This window comes from Anguilla rostrata, chromosome 7, assembly GCF_018555375.3.
Source record: "Anguilla rostrata isolate EN2019 chromosome 7, ASM1855537v3, whole genome shotgun sequence".
Classification (NCBI taxonomy): domain Eukaryota; kingdom Metazoa; phylum Chordata; class Actinopteri; order Anguilliformes; family Anguillidae; genus Anguilla; species Anguilla rostrata.
This window is the reverse complement of record NC_057939.1, coordinates 53816359-53832880: the sequence shown is the minus strand read 5'-3', so window position 1 is coordinate 53832880 and position 16522 is coordinate 53816359. Positions and strand designations below refer to the sequence as shown.

Here is a 16522-nt window from a genome sequence, read left to right as displayed (position 1 = left end):
TAGAGGGTATATATATATCTGTGTGTGGGTGTGTGTGTGTACTGAAGAGTAAAAGTGAAGTCCCAGGCACTTCCATAAAATGCCCCCCATGGCTCGCTCAGTCAGAAAAGGACACGCTTGTGTCGACAGAGATTCACAGCGGGTGAAATGCCAGTCATTATGGAGGCAGGGCGGTCACGTGACACGGAGATGGGGCAGAATATTTTGGCTAATGTTACCGGAACGCACTTCTTGCCGAGCCCCGAAACGTGATTCATGCCCCGGCCTCTGGTTTCGCCCGCAGTCAGCGATTCAAACTGTCCCGTCATAACTTGTCATAACTTCAGTCACGGCTCGACGGTCATGGTTTCGCTATCCAGCGCGTCCCCTACGTCTTTACTACAAAGGGCTCCTCAGTCATCATGACAGTAAATAAGGAAACCATATCTGTATTCAGAGAAACAACCGTTGACTGTTGCAACTGAAAGGTTTGTGTGAAATGAGCATACCAGGACCTACCAAAGCCTTCAGCCCAAAATAGTGCTCCTCTTCCTCAGTGCAGGTTCCAGCATATTCCTCAAAGGCTCATTCCTTAAGCAGACCCTTAGGCTCATGGACGTGACATCCCTTATCAGCTGGAAAGTGAACAATAAATTCTAAGACAAGGCAAATCCTTCCATACGACTGTATTCCATCTTTCAAAAAAGAAAGACACAATTTAATATTACTTAACAATATGTTAAAAAAAGTAGCCGAGTCAGGCTTCAGTGTTAATCCAGTATACACTCTATAACAGGTCGACAGCGAGGCGTTTGTTCCTTTTCCATTTCATTTAGCATTTCTGATGTAAGCTGGCTAACAAATAAAAAAATAAAATAAAAAAGAAGAAAAATTGCATAACTTTTACAATTCAACATCAGGTTGTTAAACGGAACTAAAAAATAAAATGATCAAGTATTAGCCTTCCTTCCTTGCTGGATAGTGTTGATGAAAACGAATCCCTTTTCATGAGCGAAATGTCGGATGCACGTGTGACAGGGTCCACATAGATTACGGGCGTGAGAGAAAGCCTTTTTCACAGACCTCGGTCCTGAACGGCCATCATCCTTACCCAGACTGCACTGCACGGACCTGAGCTACCCGTCTTACAGTTCCTGGCTTCTCTCTAGCCTTTGTGGTGGACGACAAACTGAGCGTTGGATCCATTTTTCGAGAGTAAAAGGGCTCCCCCTCTTTTGCTGTTTTGACTTTTGAAAAAACGATTAAGCATTTGGAGCTCTCTCTGCTTCGCCAAGTTAACAGAGGACCACGTTCAGGATGCAAAGTTAAAAGCCAGGATTTTCACCAAGCCATGCATTTAACAAATCCCCATGTCAACTAGGGAAAAAAAAACTAAACTAAACTAGTTGATCAAGAGGACTTGGACATCTACTGATAGGTAGTTATAGACATCCATCTACTCAGATGGATACGGATAGGTAGATATGATCCCTCAGTCCCTGGAGCCATAACACCAAGTGCAGTGAGGTTCTGTGGCAGCAGTTCTCTCACACCCCCTAGGGGGCTCCAGTGTGCCGTCCAGCACGGAGAAGGCTAGAGCTGCGGCGTTCCGGTGACGAAGCGAAGGAGGCGTGGCGGTCTTCGGGCATGGCCCCACAGTGAGAAGCGGCCGGGGGGGGTAAATATCCCCCCCGACAGACAACAAGCACACAAGCACACAAGCACACTCGTGTAAAAAGTGGTTCAGGAGTTTTGTTTCCACCCCCCAGTCGCGTTTAAAGGGGGGGTGGGAGTTCACAACGGCAGCAGCAGCATGGGCAGCGGCAGGAGCAGCAGGGGCGGGGTGGGGCGGGGCTGGGCCGTAGTGGCCTGGAGGCCACGGATAATAACGCAGGAACAGGAAGTAGTCATTTGGCATGTAAGCCGGAGTGGAGCTCCGCCAATCACAGAGCATGTTGGTCACGACAAATAGAACAACCTCAACGGTGATTGGAGGATACTTTCCACCATGCCATTAGGGGAAAAAGTATCCACCAATCACTGATGACTTTGTTCAATGACTGATTACCAACGTGCTCCATGATTGGTGGAGCTCCTCTCAGGTGACAGCAATGTCATAAGCCCGTTTTCCTATCCCTCCAGATACAGGCGTTTCTCGGCACAGCAGGGCCGGGTCATTAGCAGTCACGGTGATTTGGTTTTTCCCCCAAATTCCCAGTGTCTCGACCCGTCCGGCGCCGTCAGTGGGCTGCGAAGGTGGTCTTCTTCAGGCTGAAGTTGGACCAGTTGATTGACAGCCGTTGCCTGGTGAGCCGGGCCGAGTCCAAGCAGAACCTGCAGAGGGAGCACGGACGGACGGACAGACAGACAGACAGAGAGGCGTTCAGCGAGCAGCACATGACGCCATTCCGGCTCTCACGAGCAGGGGCAAGGCGCTCGAAAAGCTGTCAAAACTGGTTTTCGATGACTCACGACCTTTCCACGGGCATGACGCTCCCCTCAGCGAATGACGGAAGAGAAAATAAAAGCTGAATGAAGGAGGACTGCCTGTAAACGCACAGCAGGGAGGAGAGCGGGGGGAAACCTGCACTGCGTTTTTCAGAACTGTGCAGTCATCCGCTTACAGTACACACACACACACACACACACGAGCACAACAAACATCAAACCCAGAAGCTGCTCAGTCACAACAAAACCCCGACTGTGAATCTGAAAGCGAGAGCAGGAGTGAGCAGGAGAGGCTCTCTCCGTAGCCCTGGGAAATGCAAGCTCGAAAATCAAAATCATTTTCACACCTTTTGAAATACTCCACCTCCCGCTCAGTTTCGTCGATCTCCTCGCTGTCCAGGTCGATGTCTTTGGGCAGGAACACGTCATCTGTGTCAGAAAACACTGCTTTCAGAAAACACGGTAATGAAGGAGACCTATATAAATCGTATTTGCATATTTCGATCTCATTTGAATTTAACTTTTTTTTAAAATAACTTAACCCTCTGCTGTACAACCCGATGGTTCTGACTAACACGTGAAAAGAGAACGTGTGATAAAAACACGAAGGGAAGTATAGAAACAGGATGAACGGAACCCAGAGTCTCCGGCGCAGTGATGACGACTCACCGATGGAGTTGCCGGTCTTTTCTTTCTTCTTCTTGTTCTTTTTGCTCTTGCTCTTGGGCTGCGGGGACTCGGAGTTGGCGGGTTTGTCGGCCGGCTGTGGCGGGTCGGTCGGCGCTGGTTCTGGTTCTGGTTCTGGTTCTGGCTCCAGCTGCGGGTCTGAACCCGGGTCCGGGTCGGCTCCGTCCTCCTGGGGCAGGGCGGGGGGGTTCTGCTCGCCGGGCCCGTCGCCCTGCTCCTCCGGCACAGGATCCCCGGCGGGCGGGGGTGCGGGCTCAGTCTGGGTCTGAGCGGGGCTGGTGGGCTTCAGATCGGGCTCCGGCAGTTTGGGCGTCGTCTCCGTGCACTTCCTGGGCGCCGCTGGCGGTGGCTGCCGGGTTTTGGGTTTGCCCGCGGGCTCTCGGGGGGGGTCTCCAGGGGGGGCCGTCTCTCCGCAGCGGTCCGAGCCGAGCAGCCGCTGGAGCGGCGCCACGCCCTGCTCCTCCCCGCGCGCTCCCATGATGCTTTGCGCCATCTGGGCCTTGCTGTTCTTCAGGTTCTCCAGGGCGGTGCGGGCCGACTCCTGGAGGAGGCGGGGGCTCCGGGTGGCGGGCTCCGCCCCCTGCACCTCCCGCGCTCTCTCCTTCTTCTTCTTTTTTGCGTTCCGGAGCTGCTGGAGCTCCTGGAGCCGGAGGAGCTCTCGTCTCAGGGCCTCCTCCTCCTCCTCCTCCCTCCGTCTCTGCTCCTCCTCCCTCTCACGCGCCTCCGCCTCCTGACGGGCCTTCTCCTCCATCTGCAAGACACACAACCGCACACTGAACCCTTAAACGAGTGCGATTAGAATGTTTTTAACGGAACATTCTAATGCTGATGTCATAATCACTGCTGGTGACTGAAAGCAACAGTTCTAGAACACTGACTTAGAATTCTGGAAAAAAAAAAAAAAACTTTCCAAAACGCTGCTCTTCAATGGGCTACATAGCTCGCCTGTATTTGCTGAAATTAGACCAGGAACCCGTGAGGTTAACCCCCAAACCCCTTCACGCTTTTGAAAAGTGGCGCGGGGTCTTCGATGCCCGCGGCGGGTCGGGGGGGCGCCGGTTACCTTCTTCTGCTTGTGGCGGGCGCGCTTGGCGGCGCGGGAGCTGCTGATCGGCTTGGCGTCCTCGCTGTTGATGAACTGCAGCAGGTCCTCCACGTCGCGGTGGTCCTCCAGGCTCTCCCGCTCGCGCTCCGCCGGCGCCTCCTCCCTCTTGGGCTGCTCCTCCTTCCGCTTGGTCAGCCGCAGCCGCAGCTTCTCCCGCATCTCCGCGTAGTTCCGGCTCGTGGGCGCGGCGGGGGGCTGCGGGGGGGGGGGGGCCCACACGGAAGAAAACTCAATAAAATTTACTAAAATATGTTCGTACTCACAAAACGGCGTGAGAATGGCCGCAGCTGGCTCCTGTAGGCCGGTTGGGGCTTGGGAAAACTGAACCTCATTCTCTTTAACGTGCACGTAAGTGCGTTTGGGAAATGGGAACTGCACAACGCAAAACACATTAAGTCACGGCACTGGCGGAGCTGGCATTGGTGATCGTGAGAAGGAAACGCGGCCTACCCCTCCGTGGCCGAAGAATTCGCAGTAGCAGCAGTCGCAGAACTTCCCCTCCTTCTGATTGGTGGAGGTGGAGGTGCTGGAGCTGTGCTCGGAGCAGCTGTCGTCGTCCTGGCTGTCCTCGCCGTCGTAGGGCTGGTGGTCGTAGCCGCCGCCGCCGCGGCCGTCGCAGTGGTGCCCTTCGCACTCGGGGTCACTGCCAAAGGTCAAACCACGCCCACGTCAGCAAAACTACGCCCCCGGCACGAGACACACAGCCACCTTGTCCTACATTGTACTGCTTATCTATGATGAACTGGTGGACTGATTATTTGCAGGGGAGACACACACTATAACTAAATCTAATCTCCACATCCCAATCCCTCAACGCAAACTTTACCACAGGGGAGCAGAATGCACAGACGTACCTGCACACGCTAGGCGGGGCGCTGACTCCGCCCTCAGGGGGAGGGGCCAGGAGGTCGGCGGGGGAGGGGCAGAGGCCCGGACGGGCGTCCATGAAGCCGGTCGCCGTGGCGCCGTTCTTCGGGAAGGGCGGCGCTTCGGGGTGGGGCAGGTGGGGGGCGGAGCCGGGAAACGGAGCGGGGGCAGAGAGAGGGGGGAGAGGGGCGAGGCCAGTGGGGCTACCTCTCCTGTGGTCCTCTACACTGTGAAACACATCGCCTGGGAGACAGAACCACAGGGGCCTTCAGTTAAACAAAGCTTCAAAGATTATGAAACCATTCACTCTTTCTCCCTTTTCTGTGGCTTTTAAAAGGGTTGCTGCTATAGCACACTGCAAAATCCATAATAATGGAACGGAAAACAATGGAACTGGTCAAATAAATGACAAACTACTTCTACACAGGCAACTAATGGGGAAAAACTGAAAATATTAGATAATTTGGGAACTATTTCACTTGTTTCACGCTAAACAAAAAGCAAACAGGCATAAACGGCGCCCCCGTCTGGCTGCTAGCCTCGGTACAGGGCCAGCAGCTCCGGGACGTTGGACAGTCCTCAGGCCCTCTTTACCTAGGAAAGTGGGCCTTTTAGACGAAACTTTGATCTGATTATTACTTGACTGGACGGTGGTGGCGGTGCAGCACACGGACGAGGTTGCCGACGACGTCGCCATCACCACCCTGTTGGCCTCCATGAAGGCATCCTGGAAGTTATACAGACACTTCTTCTTGGCGTGGTTCTTCCGCTCCTTGGTTTCCGTGGTGACTAGGGGCTCGCTGTTGCATGATGGGGGTTGTAGTTCCAGCCGGGAGGCCTCCGGAAGAGTCGGCCCCAGCGTGTCACCTTCCAAACAGGAAAAAAAAAGGGAAGGAATTTTAGACGGAAAGTGAAAAGACCTGAGATGGCCGCGGCCCGGGTTCGGGTACGGACGAGCGTGACAGCGCCCCCACCTGGCCGGGGGTCCGGGACGTACACGGCCGGGCTCCAGCTCTTCATGGTGGACTCCCAGATGTTCTCAAACTTGAGCGAGGGGGCGTGGAGGGGGGCGTGGAGCGAGCCGTTCCAGTCGCCGGCGCTCCCGAAACAGTTCTGGTAAACGTGCTCCTGCAGGCAGGTGCTGAAGGCTGGCGGCCCGCCCGCGTGGTTCAGCGTAGGGGCCGGCGGAAGGGTCTGGAACAAACAGAGCCGCCAAGAGAGCTTCACTTACAGGAGAGCAGCGTCACTGCCAGCTGTTTCAAACATCTGAGCTTACTACAGACATACTCTGCGTCACTACGGGCTACTCCTGAACGCACAGCTGCTGGAAAACAAACCTAGCATAAACAGAAACCGATCAAGAGAGAATGTTTGAATTTCGTACGCTGAACTTGATCAAGGGTGACACCTTGTGGCGGAATCAGAAAAGGCAGGAGAACCGGGTTTGCGCTCCTGATCTAAACTCATTCTTCCAGACAAGTTTAACAGTACGCAAAATTAAGCGTATAAGAGTAAATACCATATATAACAAACAGGATATAACCAAATCATTAATTATTACTCAATAACTCATTAGTTTACTTGACAGGGACGATGCACGTTAATAACATTTCTGTAAATGTGCCAGAGTTAGCCAGGGAGGCTAATTTTCAGCAGTCCCTGCGCAACATTGTCTTCGGTTTGTGCGAGGAAATCGGAGTACCCGGAGGAAACCCGCGTGGACACAGGGAGAATGTGCAATTCGAACCCGGGTCCGAACCTCCTGCTAGCGAAGCGCCGGTGCTAACCACTGCGCCACCGTGCCGCCCAATTAGCTTCCGGATTCTTTACACTTCCACCAGCTGTCAGTCAAAGGCTCCGCCCCCTCACCTTGCTGTGGGGGAAGGCGGGGCCGGGGTAGAGGGAGGGGTGCAGCAGAGGCCGGGGCAGGTGCGCCATGTTCTGCAGGGGCAGGTGGCCGTGGATGTGGGGGTACAGGTGCAGGGCAGGGTGCGCGGTCTTCTCTGGGAGGAACTGCTGGCTGAGGGGGGGTCGGCCGCCGGAGAGGACCGGGGGGGCCACGCCGCACGCGTCCTGTTTGCAGGCGTGACACTCGCACGCGTGCGGAACCTGCTCGGCCTGTCGCCGCCAAACACACAACAGAGAGCATGTCACATGGTCATTTCAGCTTTACGTGTATGCTTTGGCATGGCCCTGACAGTTTTTTAAAATATAGGACATTTTAAATATTTAAAATTTGGCTTTACAGTAGCAGGTATAGGGCATTCAGTTGTTGAATATAATGAGGGCATGCTAGAGACATGTTTTGATGCACTTGTGTGTGGAACAGCCAGTGTGTGGAGACTTGCAGTGGGTGTAGGGTTAAGAATGGTCGCTTTATGGTGCTTTCAGATTCGTACACCAGTACCTGCTGGGTAGGGTAAGATGGAGGAGGGCTGGAGGAGTTATTTTCTGAAGAGAGCTCCCCCTGTGGTCCAGGAGGCTCATTGCAGCTTTCTCGGTCCCCCTCCTCCTCTTCCTCCTCCTCGTCTTCCTCTGAAGAGCTGCTGCTGCTGCTCACTCTGGGAGACTAGCGGAAGGAGAGTGGGGTTAGAGTCAGGGTTAGGGTCAGGGTCAGGGTCAGGGTCAGGGTCAGGCTCAGGGTCAGGTCACACCACCCATGGCGGGACACAGGGGCCAGAGAAACCCAGGCGTTCCTACTTCTGAGACAGTGGAACGGCTCTTTAATGCGATAGAACCCGCACTATCAGCAGGGTTCTGCGAGGGTTCTTGGACTCAGGAAAACCACCATAAGCATGCATGGAAGAACGTGAATCCAACAAGCAAAGCTAAGTGATTTTATTGACCTCCATTTCCGTCACTCCTCTCGGTCAGAATGTAAAACCGAAGCCGAAATCTGGTCAGGCACACGCAGGCCGGTTTTTAACCGAAAACGTGATCTACCCCCGAGGCGGCGCACACGCCCACTGGCATCACGTGGCAGTGCAGGGAGACAAAGCGCGAGGCGGCGCAGAGCGGTAAGCCACACCGGTGACTCATTCACACCGGTGACTCAGCCACGGCGGCGTTTCCAACGCGTCTCGCAGAGAGGGACACACCTGGCCGTTCACCGCCGCGCTCTCCTCCCCGCCGCCGAGCTGCTCGCGGCCGCCGTTCACGCCGGTCGGCGCGTCCGCGTCGCCGTAGCCGCTCAGCGAGTAGACGTCCGCAAACATGGCCGACGGCGAATCATCGCTGCGGGAACAGGAAGAACAACTGCATTACCACAAGGGGGCGAGCAGGAGGCAACAGCGCCAATGCAGGAGACGCTGAGGTGAAGCTGAGGTATCTAGGCAACAGCTTTCCTCACACTCACTTCAAACAGGACTATATAATACAAAAGTATTACAGCTGTCTGAGGTAGTCAAATGTGTCCATTTTGGTACCACAAGCAGACAAAAGTAAACGGGAACTGACTTGCTGATAGAGAAGAAGTGTCATGCTCAAGATGACTCACAAGCACGGAGCGCCCCCTCTGGCAGGGAGGATGAGGTGCGGGTGCTGGACAGTGACGGGGGAGCCGGAGCTGGAGTTGGAGCTGGCCGAGGACATGCTGGGGGGGTGTAGCTCGGACAGGAAGTCCGGGGCGGGCTTGGCGCCATGGAGACTGTCCGTCACGGAGGAGTCCACGATGCCGCAGGTCAGGATGTGCGAGAGGCTGCAGTCATCGCAAGTGCACCTACGGCAAGAGAGAAGGGTCAGCCTCGGAACGGACATCTTTTATTATAGAACAGCTGTTATATAATATATATAGTTAGACTGAACAGTGCCCCCTGCTGTACAAATACATTCATAGATGTCTCAGACACTGACAGCACAAGGTACGTGAAAGAGCTTCAATCTGTGTTCCCATGTGTCATTGAACACTTTTACCACAAAATGCCGCTAATTGGCTTATTTCTTTACATGTCAGTTATTGCCAGTGTTAAGATAAATGTACATGGGCAGAAACAATATTTCATGGACACGGCAGTGACGGGGACTCACCTCCTTCGGTAGTTGCAGTTGGGGCAGTCTGGGATACTCAGCCTAGACGACAGCAGGTGTCGCATAGTGTCAGTGAAATGGTCTCCAGCGACAGGCTTCCTACTGCCTGATAACTGAAGTGAAAAACGAAAGACTTAGAACAGCAAGGAGGCAACCAAATATCAATAATGATCAAAAGGTAAAACTTACATCACTAGACCTATTCAACTTCTATTTGTCGGTTCTGTACGTCATGCACCAAAAGCCTCAATGAATCTGCTAAATATATAGCAGGTTCATTGCTGTTATACAGCAAATATTACTGTGTCCAGTTGAGCAGTGCTACTAAACTTCATGCTGGATGAAGAGCTCACCTGGTCTTCAATAAACCTCCTTTGTTTAAAGAACTCCCAGTCTTCTTTCAGAAGTTGTTGTTTCGTTTTTAGTGGCATCTTGGAAAACAGACAATCAACAAATCAATTAATCATGCTGTAAATATAAAATATAATAAACAACACAGTATAGTGAACTACTTACATTTTTGCTTACCAACGATTTGTGTGGTTCCTTCTTTTGATGCGTGTGGTTCTGTCCTTCACCCTTAAAAAGTAACTGCCAAGCATACATAAGGTATCAACAAGGGTCTGTTACACTTCAAGCAATGAGCTCACCCAGACAACTGAAGAACATAGCCATCAATTACACTGCAACCGGGGACAGTAAGATAGAGAAACCATCATGGTGTAATGGTGTAACCTTCTATATAGAAACCCCAGAGGAGCTCCACCAGTCAAGGACTACATTAGTAATAGGAAACGTAAGAACACTGATGGTGATTGGTGGACACTTTCGACAATACTCCTGGGGTCCCTTACGGTACCTGCTGTACAATTATTGCTGAGTTCTAGTTGTTAATAGCAACATGCTCTGTGAATGGTGGAGCTTCTTTCTGGTTCCAATGTGAAAGGTGATGACAGTAACGTCCCGCCCTCTTTAACCCTTTGAAGTGTAAGATCACACATATTGCGTCCAGAATGTTCTTAACTGAACATTCTAATACTGATGTAACAATCGCTACTGGAAACTGAAAGTAATTGAGTTCTAGAACACCAGATTAGAAGTCTGAAAAAAAAACATTCCATAAAACCTGCTCTTCAAAGGGTTAATCATTCCTTCATCACAGGAGGGCAGTGCCTCACCTGCTCGTCGACGTAGTCATCGATCCTCTTCTCGCACTCTAGCCACTCCACGGCCACCACGTTCATCTCCCTGTCCAGCTGCTGGTAGCTCTCCAGCAGCGCGCTGTACATGTCCTCACTGTACGAGTCACAGGACGCGGTCCCGTGCCTGGCCAATCAGACGCACAGACACAGGGGTTTGAGTTATGAGGGAACGCCAGCTCCCTGCCAAGTATTTAATGGAGCTTTATTGGCTGTGAAAAAAAACGATCTGGTAAATGTCATCTCATTTGCCATCTTATATCACCTCATAGAGGATTCAGAAACACTTCCCACCTCTGCTGTTATCTCTCACTTGTCTAGGTTAGGGAAATGGGAATATTTATTATAGCAAGTTGACACAAGAAAAATTCCATTTGAAGGCTAAATCCTTAATCTTCCACAGTGTCATTTTGAATACCAAGTGAAGACTCAATTAGCAAAATACAGAGGAACACAATACTTCCATCTTGCTCCTATGAAAATATCTCCAAATCCCACATAAATTACCACATGGTTCTTATTATTTCTAATGAAGATTGGCAGTCACTCAAAGCACGTTTTGATTTTTAAGTGCTAAGCCTACCTTAGTTGTGCAACCAGAGACGGTAAACTGTTGTGCAAAAGAGGTTCAGAAAATACAATATTTTCAAAAAGGTGCTTGTTGTGCAGTTCCCATGTCACCTGGAACTTCTTCAGATGCTCATCTTCCTGCAAAGATTCACAGTCTCAAGGCCCTGGCAAAACGACTGTATTCTAATGTCATAATAAAGAAAAAAGTCAACAGTGACAAGAACAAACGGACAGTTCCTTAATAGGAGCCAACCTGCAGTCTCAAATAACTAGGCCTATATAAAATAATGGTTCATTCATTCTTCTCGCGCACACGATCACACACACACACACACACACACACACATAGCAGAAGGCTCACCAGCGTGAGGAGGAAGCAGCTGATTGTGCGGGCAGCCTGGCAGAGGGTGCTGTACTCCTCCAGGAGCAGCGAGATGAACTGGTGCGCCTGGGGGGGGCCTTCCTCTGCCGACGTGACCTTTGACCCCGCCGACAGGTGCTTGAGGAGACGCACCTTCACCTCCAGCACGTACTCCCTGGCCTGCTGCTCCAGCCGCTGGTACAGTTGGTACGGGTCCCTCTTACAGAGCCTGTGTCACACACACAGGACCCGGTCGGGTCTTCACACCGCTGCCAGAGCAGAACAAGGCCAAGCAGGCCGCGAAGAGCAGCCAAAAGGCCTCTCCAGGTGGGGGGGGTAAAATGAGAGTTTGGGGAAGAGGGTACCTATCCACCAGGCCTTTCATCCCGTCCCGGTCTCCGTCCTGAGGCTGGTCCTGGTCGTCGGCCAGCGGCGTTCCCGTTTGCCGGTAGATGTACCGGACCATGAAGCGCACTTCCGACCAGGACTTCTGCATCTCCCGCGATTCCCGCTCGGACTGGGCCGAGCTGTCCCTGAAAGACAGGGGTGAGAGCACGGGATCGTTCAGCAGGTCTAACCGGCCCGTGGCCCAGAGGAAAGGCTGGCTGAGCCAATCAGACTCATTCTCTGTTTGCCGTGCCCAGGAAGCAGCTCTGCGATTGGCCACGGCCCGTCTCACCTCTGCTCGCTGCAGACCTCACAGTTGCACAGCGTCTCCACGGCGACGGGGGGCGGGGTCGGGGCGGGTTGCGCTTCTCCCGCGGACTCCCGCAGGGGCTCGCCGTTCCCCAAGGAAACGTGCGACAGGAAGTCCTGGTTCTGCACCCAGAGAGAGAGAGAGAGAGAGAGAGAGAGAGAGAGAGAGGAGGCACAGAGATAGAGAGAGGGAGGGAGAGAAAGAGAGAGAGAGATAGAAAGAGAAAGAGGGAGAGAGACACATGCTCAGTGCTGCTGGGATTTCTGCCCCAAATCCGTTTCATGTCACAAAAACCAGTTTGTTCACACAGCGAAGGGAGGGGAGGGAGGGGTGCTTTCTCCTTAAGGCAGGACAACATTTCAAAGGATCATGGGAAATTTTCCAGTTCTCTGCTCAAATTATGCCTTAGGTCAAGACCAACACAGAAGCAACTGTTCCAGTGAAGAAGTGGGACATCATGCGAGTGAAGACAGGCACAAACATAAACAAGTGATTAAAGGGGCCAATCACAGACAGGCTACAAGCCTCAACACCAGAGCGTGTCATTGGCCACTTAACGCCATCTGTCAGACAAACAGAACCATGTGCTTTCTCATCTAACATAAGTCCAGGCTAATATCATCAAATTAAACCTGCAAAAATGCACACTGCTTCCCTGCAATGCACTCAGGGATAGTTCCAGTGTTAAATGCCGTCTGATTGGTTAGCTCCCGATCCAGTGGGGGGCGAGAGGCCTTACCCCCACCGAAGGTTCGGGGGCGGAGCCTCGTTCCTCCGTCTCCACGGTGCGCCGGCAGTCGGGACACACCCACAGGGGCAGCGCGGCGCTGCTCTTCCCCGACGCGGACGGCGTCTCCGCCGACCCCGCCTCCGCGAACAAGCCGTCCGTCCGCTCCCTCCGGCACAGCAGACAGCGCCCCCCGGTGGTGTAGGGCGCCCTCTGACCCATCCCAAAGGTGAACGGCGTCTGAAACAGAGAGAGGGAACTTGTATGCACGGAGCACGGCCACGTGGTCCGTTTTCACTGACGTCATGGCAACGCACAGGGAAACGCCGCAGCGCAGGAAAGGTGACGGACAGCTTGTGTCACGAAACACAACGGTTAAGAGATCCTCTGAGAAGAAAAAACATCTCAGCACAACCCACTTAAAATTTACGCCACGCTGAAGCTGGAAAAACCGTAGGCCCTAATTAAAATGGACCTGGCTGAATCCTGTTAATTACACGATAGGGAATGTCTCACCGTGACTTGAACAATAATTAGCCGTGCAGAGGGCACTGTACAGTATCTGCAGCTCGCCCAGTAATACTTCTGCAATTGGACCCCTGAAGCCATTTTACGCATCATAAAAATGTAAAAGGGAAAAACAAGAACATTATGACTAACACCTGCATGACAGTGGTAGTTACCTGAAGCACTCCAGAAAAGTCAGAATTCACCGGCCCTTCGGAAAACTGTGTACCATTCATCGAAACCTGAAGGACAAAATTTCCATTTTATGAAGCGATACATAGATTTGCATGACACACAAATCTTATAAACACAACCAACGACCACAGTGAACTGCAGTGAGATTATCAGCCCAGACCACAGGTCTCAAAGTCCAGCCCTGGGGGGCGGCAGTCTCTCCTGGTTTTTGTGATTTCTTTTCAATCAGCAGCCAATGTAGGGCTTTGAAATGAGGTGTACAGACTCTTTAGCCAATCAGTGGCTTAGATTAAACACTTAAGTACAGGAGCACATCAAAACCCTGCAGATACAGGCACAGTGGCCCTCCAGGACTGCAGTTTGAGATCCCAGAGTGAGACGATCATATACAATTTTGGCAAAAACTGTAGCAGAACTGCACCACAATAAAAAGTCATGAGAAATCTATGCATCACCAACAAATTTAGTTTCAGAGGCTAGATACGCTGGGCGTGCCTTTTGCAGTTTCAATATAAATTATACAACACTTCCTAATTCTAAGAGGAACGATATTCCCCTTGTAGACCATGGGACAGTTCGAGCTTCTTCAGGTGTCCTGTGTAAAGTGCTGCAGCACCTCCACGCCACATTTAGGCCTCTGTGAAGCATCCCAGCTTATCTTACACAGTAACCTATTCTGAACAACTACACCCTTATTTTGTCTATAATCGATGGGCATATTTTACTAAGCAACTTGATAAAATACAAAAATGTTGTAGTGAAATTGGGTTTGTTTTCCCATGCAATGAATGCACAGATATTAAATTAGTATAAAAGGATACTGTCACTATTCGCAACCTGCATTGTTAAATGAAGCAATACAAGCACAAAGAAATGGATCAGGAAAAAAAAAATCAATTGGATGGAATAAACCTTTTTTGCCTAGAGCATCCTATATCTCATAACCCCTAAACAGTGACTTTTAAGGAGGATTCAGCAAAACAGCAGGGCATTAAAGAATGTGGCATAAACAAAGTTGTTTGTTTCAGCACAAACATAACAGTATATCACCAGTTGTTTTACAAATATTTCACCCGTGGCTTGAATGTTGTGACACGTACTTTGAATACATGTGCAAAAACATGTTTTCAAATAGATAACACTTTTCTGCTCCTTGTCCAAACACAACCAGCAGAACTAATGTGCCCATATTAGTCTCGCACAAGCACAATGACTGAAGCTGTCAGTGAATGCATTTGATTTCTGTCCACTGGGGAATGTTTTTACCAGCGCCAATCTTTTACCGTGAAGAATGACCTACAAGGTTGGTCCTCCACTTGTTGGTGTCAACCACTGCCTGTATGACCACTGCTTCCGCTGACCACTGGGTGTTCCCCACCTTGACGCTAGCCTGGGTGTGTCAGGAAATACTCAAGAGAAACTAGCCCCAAAACAAGTGTTTTATTTTTTTTTTATGTGTGTGTGTGTGTGTGCGTGCGTTTCGTTATTTAGGAAAGCCATAAACTCGATGGGTGTGGCTCTCCGTATGACAGGAATGACATACGTTGGTTCGTAATAAGTTCTGGCACGGCAAGTCTTGAGATGATTATATGGAAACACTGACTGGCACACTTGCATTGATAATTAAACTAAACGCATATTAGCCAGCTAGCCATTACCTGTTCGCAGACGAATATTTTGCAGAAGGTTAAACGGTGCAAGACCACTGAGAAGTCACCCGCAGTTATGGAAGGGACAGAACTGTGAGTTAGATTCTTAGTTGGCCGTTCAGTGGCAGTGACACAATTCTGCACCCAAGCATCAGCTAGCTAGTTAACATGCTAGCAAATAACAACAGCTAGCTCGCAGCTAACCAGCGATTCTGCGCTCAGTGACACTTGATACGCATGTTGATGTTTTAAGTGGTCACTCAACACAAACAAGTCTCACGCCGACGTTAGCTGAGGAAACCTTGTGAGCCGATTTAGTTGATAAGCTAACAAGTGAACTTCATAAACTTGTTAGCTAATTAGCTAGCTAACATCAGTGGACAGTTGATGACAACCAAGGCAAGGCCCAATTGATAATCTTAAATGCAAACTGTGTGCAGCTGACAAGCGAGTTCCTAATGTAACTAACTTACTAGAAAAACTGGTAAAGTTTACTCCACGTCAGTCGACATTGGACGACCACTGCTGTCTAGCACAGCAAGGGATTAACGCAGCAAGCTAGTTGGCTAACTAACTGAGCTAGCTAGCAAAACAAACAGCGATTACCCTAGCCAGGAGGTTAACTTAGCTAGCTAGATTTACTAAACTACTCCCTTGCTTTAGCAAGGCCTTGAAGGTGCATTAACTAGCTGGCTAATCAGAACATTACCGATGACGTATCCTCACCTCTCCGTTCAGGCCTGCGATGCTTCCCGTGTTACTGTTCCCAGCGCTTCCTGCTGTTAATAAGCCCATTATGGATTCAGGTGTTCCTGTGGCTTGTGGACTTCTCACCGCAGCTGGAACTCCGGCCTTGCCGCTATAGCTGGTAACGCTGCCGCTAATGATGCTACTGCTGCCACCGCCCCGCTTGCTTTTTCTGCGCTTGGCTCCTCGTTTAGCGTCGGTTGGGCTCATTTCACTATAAAAGTCACAGATGCCCTGCCGTCTGAAGGAGGATGCGATTCTGGCGGAATGTCAGGATGAAGCCCTTATCCGAACAAACCTTTTGACAGACTCCAAAATACTGAAGCCTGTCAGCACTTCCAGTACTGCCCAAGATCTTAGATCCAATATGGCCTGGTCTGCCCAACAGGAATGAGGTATGTGAAGTTACGTACATACACAAAGGGTGTGCGTGCACGGTATTCTGGGAAATTGTGTTTTTAAAGTACTGCAGACCAATGGTGCGTTTTGATTCTGTGAAGACAGCTCATTTTGTGGGTTTTCGTATTATTTCAGGTTTAATATATTATTTCGATTGGCCCAGACAGTTTTGTGCGCGACTAAGTATTAGTTTACTTTCTTGATTTAGACCACAAAACCACCGAATGCCCTATAGCTACCCGCCACTCTAAAACCATTAGCCTAGATCGTCAAAAAACTGGAAACGGAAAGTGATGGAGAAAAAAACTGGCAAAATCAATCACATTGTATATTTTTCTGTTTAAAAAATCAGTCATTAT

At 50.8% G+C, this 16522-nt stretch overlaps 1 protein-coding gene across 3 annotated transcripts; it reads right to left on the bottom strand.

The window, feature by feature from the left end:
- Positions 1–650: 650 nt before the first annotated feature.
- Positions 651–16136, bottom strand: LOC135260054 (protein FAM193A-like). Of its 3 annotated transcripts, none has more exons than XM_064345181.1 (23): positions 15744–16136; positions 13350–13415; positions 12679–12906; positions 11922–12061; positions 11608–11775; positions 11243–11471; positions 10895–11019; positions 10291–10438; positions 9629–9703; positions 9466–9543; positions 9113–9225; positions 8583–8804; positions 8185–8320; positions 7494–7655; positions 6956–7204; positions 6061–6280; positions 5681–5953; positions 5074–5329; positions 4670–4862; positions 4178–4414; positions 3097–3865; positions 2775–2856; positions 651–2313 (listed from the first exon to the last, which is right to left on the bottom strand). In XM_064345181.1, exons 1-23 carry the CDS (start codon positions 15972–15974, stop codon positions 2220–2222), a joined length of 4494 nt encoding a protein of 1497 aa, XP_064201251.1. In that variant the 5' UTR covers positions 15975–16136; the 3' UTR covers positions 651–2219. The 3 variants fall into 3 exon arrangements, with proteins under 3 accessions (XP_064201251.1, XP_064201253.1, XP_064201252.1); XM_064345183.1 differs by having other exon boundaries at positions 5726–5953; XM_064345182.1 differs by having other exon boundaries at positions 9641–9703.
- Positions 16137–16522: the final 386 nt, after the last annotated feature.